Source organism: Buceros rhinoceros, unplaced genomic scaffold (assembly GCF_000710305.1).
Source record: "Buceros rhinoceros silvestris isolate BGI_N320 unplaced genomic scaffold, ASM71030v1 scaffold8306, whole genome shotgun sequence".
NCBI classification, from domain to species: Eukaryota; Metazoa; Chordata; class Aves; order Bucerotiformes; family Bucerotidae; genus Buceros; species Buceros rhinoceros.
In genome coordinates this window covers 7,990-14,709 of record NW_010416877.1, presented here as the reverse complement: position 1 = coordinate 14,709, position 6,720 = coordinate 7,990, and the positions used below count along the sequence as shown (strand labels likewise).

The 6,720-nt window shown below is 43.1% G+C and overlaps 1 protein-coding gene across 2 annotated transcripts in view; it reads right to left on the bottom strand.

The window, feature by feature from the left end:
* Nucleotides 1-414: 414 nt before the first annotated feature.
* The window catches only part of CNDP2 (CNDP dipeptidase 2 (metallopeptidase M20 family)), an 11,845-nt gene continuing 5,539 nt past the window's right edge, over nucleotides 415-6,720 (bottom strand). The window contains exons 5-11 of one of the 2 annotated variants that reach the window (XM_010137968.1): nucleotides 6,252-6,458; nucleotides 5,523-5,607; nucleotides 4,835-4,995; nucleotides 2,792-2,956; nucleotides 2,122-2,263; nucleotides 1,533-1,680; nucleotides 415-1,118 (exon numbers count right to left, since the gene is read on the bottom strand). In XM_010137968.1, coding sequence (XP_010136270.1) covers nucleotides 1,049-1,118; nucleotides 1,533-1,680; nucleotides 2,122-2,263; nucleotides 2,792-2,956; nucleotides 4,835-4,995; nucleotides 5,523-5,607; nucleotides 6,252-6,458 — 978 coding nt within the window. In that variant the 3' untranslated portion in view covers nucleotides 415-1,048. The remainder of the gene's footprint in view (nucleotides 1,119-1,532; nucleotides 1,681-2,121; nucleotides 2,264-2,791; nucleotides 2,957-4,834; nucleotides 4,996-5,522; nucleotides 5,608-6,251; nucleotides 6,459-6,720) is intronic. The other variant, XM_010137969.1, reaches the window with a different exon arrangement.

The following is a 6,720-nucleotide window of genomic DNA, read 5'->3' as shown; positions in this document are numbered from 1 at the left end:
TTTGCACACACTTAAAGGGGTTTGTTTTTGACATACCAGAAGTGCTGGAGCTGAATGTTCCCAGGAGAAAGCTGGGAGCTGGATGTCAGTCAGTGGCTGCAATGAGTGATACTCTTCCCACTTACACCTACAAATTCCACCCCCTCCCTTGCAGTATCAGTCTTGCTACAGCATGATGACCTGACTTAGAGCCAAAATGCAACATTTTGAGCTTGTTTTCTCTCGGGAGAGCAGGATTTAGCAACATCTGCTTCCAGTCAACAAGCTCTTATGGAGCCAGAGCTTAAGGAATAAAAATTTGGATTCCCAGGAAGTACATCTGCTTCTATAGCCATAGAAAAGTTCCTCCCAAGTTATCTGAAATTGCTTTCCCTCCCAAGTCATTATTTAATCCTTCAACACCAAGAGCCAAACTCTAGAGCATGATTATTTATTGTCCTTTCAGGGAGTACAAAGGCAGCTTTACAAAAAGATGGCCAGTTGTCATCACCACAGTGAGTTTTTGTTATAAGCTCGTTCATTGCAAACTGAAACCTGCAGGCAGGTATAAACTGTAAGAGACAAACTGCTCTTCCAAATCACTCAGTTAGCAAGATAGATACCTCACTACGGCTTGGACACATTCCAGTACAGCCCCATAATCTGTCACTTCGACTGTTTCCAGGACATATCCAGGAACAAGAACCTGAAGCTAGGCTGGCAGTTCTGCAACTGAAGTGGCTGCTTGAACAGCTGAGAACAAACCATTCCTCCTGCTTTACAGGACAAGTAGATGAATACAGCAAACCACAACTGTGAAGCGATACAGAGGGGACAAAGATGCCGTTCAGGACTGCTGGCCAGATAAAGAATATTGTGTCATTTGAAGTAAACAGTTAAAGAAATATTTCTTGCATACAGTGTTCTTTGTCAAGTGGAACCACATGCTTCCCTCTCCCCCACCAAAGCCAGAATGTTGGTGGAAAAAGGGAGCCATGGAAGACTTGGTAATTCTTGATGTTTTGTGAGAATTCAGACTTCTGACCCATGAGCCAGAAGGTAAGGTCTCTTAGTCCTTCAGCTGGGAGACTTCATAGAGGTATGCACCAAGCATCTTCACCCCCTGGATGTAGTTGTACCTGGAGAGAAGACAGCTTCCATTAGCCCTGAGTTTCAGCTGTATTTCCTCTAGTAGCCAGGCATTTTGCAGTACCAGTCCTACACAGGCAAGAGATGCTGCAAGCACTACTTGTGGGCCTCCCTGGAATCAACTCTGGCAAGAGAGGCCACCTTTGGGATCAGGAGAGAGTAGCCAAGCTTGGAGACCAAAGTATAAAAACTGCTTCTGATTTCAACTGTATAGAAACAGTAATGAGATCAAGATCCAGCTACAGAGGAGTTACCCACCCCATCATCCTCTGCTAGGGAGAAATGGTGCTTTGCCTGCCAGAGACTTAGAAAAGCAAAAGCATGATTCTTCTTGGTCCTCTTCATAATACATGCCAAGACCCACAGTACATCTCAGCCTGGCACAGGGATAAATATTCTCTTACCTATTTAACTTCTCATTCTGAGAGTGGGCGCCATCATCTGCAGCTCCCACAGGAAGCAACATGACATTCTTGCCTGTTGCTTCTTGAAAAGTAAGAGTAACAGGAATGCTTCCTCCCTCCCTCGTCAGGTCTGGTTCGACTCCAAAAACTAGAACAAAGTGATACTCTAGTTAGTTTGGAACTGTATTTGTTTTTCCAACACAGATCCTTACTGCTGCTTAAGCAATCAAGTACCAACCATTTCTGCACCATGTGCTGACCAAATCTTGCTCTGTTTTCAGCCAGACTGCAGAGGCTCCAGAATTGTGGCATGTGTCCCCAGTGTAGAGCTGGACTGTTACTTTCAGAGTTCAGTTACACAAATAACACTTCATCCAAGAGCCTGCTTGTACTCCAGCACAGAAATTAGCTTTGCTCTAGTTGCCCAAGCATAACTGATTAAGAAGGACGCTAGGACAACTAAACTTCAGGTGCTTTGGCTAAGCAAGTGGTCTGAACTTCAGACAGTCTTATCCTTATCCTCAGTATTTCCTGAGGTGCTGGAACAAGAGCTTTAGTCCTCCCAATGCCAAGGGGAAAACCTACTGACCTGCCTTCATGGCCCTCCTACCAGCCAGGTAGTGGGGATGGTTGAAGTCTGACACCCAGGGTTTTCCACCATGGCCTAAGTATACTCTGAATTTGTTTGGGCTCTGCAGCTCTGCAAACTTTTTGTTCAGATAGTCTTCAACCTATAAGAAAGATTGAACAGCCTTATCTACTGGTAGCATTTGTACAAACACTGGTAAGGACTGTACATATACTAAAACCATCTTAGGGGCTTGCGGGTCACTGCTACTGTGCAGCAACACTTTTCTTATTACTATTATTTCATATTATTCCTATGTGTCTTTGCTCTGAAGTCAGAGTATCTCCTTTAGGCAAGTTAACAGCACACTATAGAACAGTTAGCCAATACAGCAAACCCTCATGGTTTGGAATATGCACTTCTGGCAATCCAAATGCCCCACAATTAAACTAGGATTTACTCCTGAGGCCTTTTGAGCTAGTCGAAACTCAACTGCCAGGCCACAGTGGTCCAGTGTGGGACCATACAGCAATTCCCTCAATTACCTGAGTTGGGGCACAGAACAGGGAAGATTGTAGCAAAGTAAAACAAAACTGCTTTAGAAACTAGAAATACTCTTCCCCCAGGCATAGAGAACTGGAGAAGTTCAGAGACACTAGCTGGTTTGAGACATCAATCCATCACAACATACATGCTTTGTGACCTCTTCAGGAGTCATGTTTGGCACAAGTCGGATTGAGAACTTGCCAATCACTTTTCTGGGAATCACAGTCTTGGCTCCAGAGGCTGAGAAGGCTCCTTCAATTCCATGGAGAGACAAGGAAGGGTATCTCCACCTGTGCATAAGGATCTCTCTCTGCAGAAACACAGGGAATGATGTAGCATTACATGCAGTTTGACAGAGATCCCCAGAGCAATCTAACAGATTTTGCAAGAAACAGTGCTTTTTCCCCACAGAAAGGCAGCTCATTTGAGATCACTCAGCTGTAAAGAGACGCTGTGCCTCCCGTTAAGCACACATTTTGATACAAGACCCAGGTTCTCAGCACCTTCAGAGATTCTGGGGTTTTGGCCTGGCTTTCTCCTGGTTCTGTGGAACTTACAGGACATGTCCAAATACCAGCTACCCAGTGTTGAAGCACAGGGTGTAGGGAGTTTATTGAAAGCTCTGATCCCCACTGCCTCAGGTCAGGCAGGTGTCTTCATCACTGAGTGACATGCTTATGAAGACCACAGGTTTCCTAAAAGCCTCAGCACTGTGCAGTTTATAGCACCAGTTTCATCAAACTGCCTGAACTCCAGGTTGATTAAAACAAGCATTATTGTCTTCAGATGCACTTCTGCATTTCATCCTTGTCACCAGCTCTTCAGTACACTGGATACTGCATTCACCACATTGGTGTCCTGCATAGACTGCTATGGTGTCCCAAACCTGAACCCTGCTGCAGAAATTCAAGAGACTTTGAAATTGTGTTCAAATGTTAACAGTTTGGTTTGTTCCAGGTACAACCTGCCTCTAACCTTCTCCCAAAGCAAGTTTGACCACCACAGTTCAAATCTCTCAAGCCCATTTCTTCTCACCTGGAGATTACAGCCTTCTCTCCCAGATCTCTCCTTTGCTCCAAGACCCTTCTTGCATGCCTGCAGCTTAGTTAGAACTCCCTTGCTAAGTTAAGCTGGGACTTCAGTCTAAGACTGAAGAGTTTTAGTTCAATTTCTTACATAAGAGCATCTTGCCAGCTCCTCCCTACATAAAAGCTGTATTTCATCTGCTACTTTTTAGGACAAGGCTGAACAAGGAAGTCTGTGTGCTCCCAGTTGATATAAACTTGAGCATGTGAAGACAAGCTTGAGGATAAAACTGTTACTCATAGCTATTTGAGTCGAGTCTGAAGTCTCTTCCTGACAGTACTAGGACAGAAGACAGACCTGCACATGTAAACTTGTCTTTTACCATAAAAAGCAGAAATGAGTGTTGTAAGAGATGTGTTTATGCCTGGATTGAAAGCTTTAAAATTGGTATGTCATAACTATACCTTGTGAGATTCAATGCTGTTAAAACCATCCATTTGGAGAGCTTCCAGGATGAAGATTTGAGAAGTTCAGACAGGAGTTCCTTGAACTTGGTCCGGTAAAATGATTTGGGCAGCTGCCTAGTTCATGGCTACAAAACCACCCTGTCTTGCCAGGCCAAGGAAGATGTTCAGTAGGTCAACCTTAAGTTCATCACAGCTACATCTCAACCTCATGAGAAGTCATCTCCATGAGCAACTATTTTATTTCTGTTAAGTCACTGAACTTTCTACAAGTGTAGGAAATCAGATTCTTTGTGTAGATTGATATCTGACCTCTGGAAAAGTGCTGGCAGGTCTTATCTAGCATTAAGAGATCAGCACTAGATAAAGTTGCATACAAGTTTGAAATGCTACTTATACATAGGCTAAGGAGCAAGTTTAAAGTCATTTAGACTGCTTGCCTTAAACATGGGCTAACCTAGACTAAGTTTCCAGGCACCTAACATTAGCAGTTCCTCTGCAAAGTGCTAATATGCAGGCAACTAACTGTACAGCAGGTGAAATTATCTCCAATTATCATCGTTTTAAGACAGATTAATTCTCTGCCTAGTAAATTACTTGGTAACTACACAAGTATCCACAGAAGCTTCTTTCTGTCTATGACATAGGTAGCTTGAACTAGCACAGCTAACCAGGATGCAGGGAGGAGTACAGTATACCTTTGTATCATGCAATAGTTTCATTGCTCCTACATCCTTTGCGTATTCTTTCAGGTCAAAATCAATCTTCTCATACAGTGCCAGCTCCTCATCAGTAACAGGTGCCACTGCTTCATTAATGCCTGGGATGAGGATTTTCCCTTTCTTGTCTATGAGAGAACCTGTAAACAAGAAGCATCTAATATCAGGATTCAACAAGAAGAAACAAGACGTCATCGCTGAGAATGCTTTCCTTGGGAAAGACATGTCTTCACCTTCTGCAAAACTCTGTAGTTTTAGTGACATTCTGACCTCTACCTCCCAGCGCCTGTGCCACTAGGCATGGGAGACACTTGATGGAATTTGCAGCTATCCAAAACATGCACCCCCTTGCAGCAGTATTTGATTCTACTGCTACATGTTTGGCTGGATGTTTGAGGGCAGGACTCCCAAGATGTTCAATACAGCATCCATGGAAGAGTTTGCAGAAGAGAGCTGATTTAATTGACATACAAGTTTGCAGCAAGATTTTAGGGGAAGCTGAAGTAGATAGACAACTTCTTGGTGAGACCATCATACTTCTATATCTAAGGTATCAGTTGACACAGCATACCTGACAAGCACCATTTCATTGTCATTGCTTTGCTCATGTAAGCAGCCCTTCGGAACCCCTGTCACTACACATTCAGTGAAACCTGCTTTTTCTTACCCATTAGAGTAATGAGATCTGTCATAGCCTCATGTACTGAGCCTCCATAAACTCCAGAGTGAAGGTCTTTGTCACTACATTCCACCTGGTTTGAAGTGAATTGAGATTCAGGTTAGTTTTAGCATGAAGATCCTGTCACATGCACAAACCAGACTCACTTTCCCTCACTTTCTGCTGCATGTATTTTGAGAACCCATGTGTTTTTGAAACCAGACCACTCAGTTGTAGTACGTTAGAGCAGATACTCTTTATTGCTCTGAGGAGCATACACACCCTCAGGAGGATGTGTAGGAAATATGTAGGAGGTGTACACACCTCCCAGCCCTGGGGACTTCAGTGGTGATCTCTTCCTGCACTCCAGGAAATGTCTGGATGAAGATATCTAAGCCATGAGATAATCCTCCAGTGAAGACAATGACTTATCTTGCTTCATACATCTGAAAGTTACCCTTCCCAGCCAAGTATCATATAGGATGGTAAAAGGAAGACGTTTAGACAATTAGTCTATTCTACTGAAGTAGTCAGCATCACTTCTGAAAAGCTATTGACATGAACAAGTTGGGTCTACCACTTTCTCCAAGAGAAAATTCAGTTTCATTCCAGTTTTGCAGCATATTTCAGCACTCACCTCTATGAAGTAGTAGCAGATAATGAACAAGTTGGGTCTACCACTTTCTCCAAGAGAAAATTCAGTTTCATTCCAGTTTTGCAGCATATTTCAGCACTCACCTCTATGAAGTAGTAGCAGATACCCCTCCCCCTCAAGCCGTAGGTGATACAAGGCTTCTTCTTGCCTAGCCAGTAGTTGTCAGAAATGCAAACATAATCCACATCTTTGAAGAAAGCATCGCGCTGCGCAAAAATCAGTTCATCAAGGCCTTCAGATCCTGATTCTTCCATACCCTCTAGGCAGAACTTAACATTTACTGGAAACTCCTTTCAAAATAAAAACAAGATCACATTAAGTATGTGAAAACGTTGGACTCCTTCAGCAATCCATAATTTTCATCTCCTGTACAAAGCAGAAATATGGACATAGATAAATAAGTTCCGTAAGTGGATTTTGTTAATTATACACAAAGAATTGCAAAGTTTGGACTGTGCTTATATTGAGCTCCCTTATATTACAGCTCCCTTCATTTGATTGATTTCTAACTCTTCCAAGAAGTTGTAACTAAGCTCTAGAATAACTTGTTCC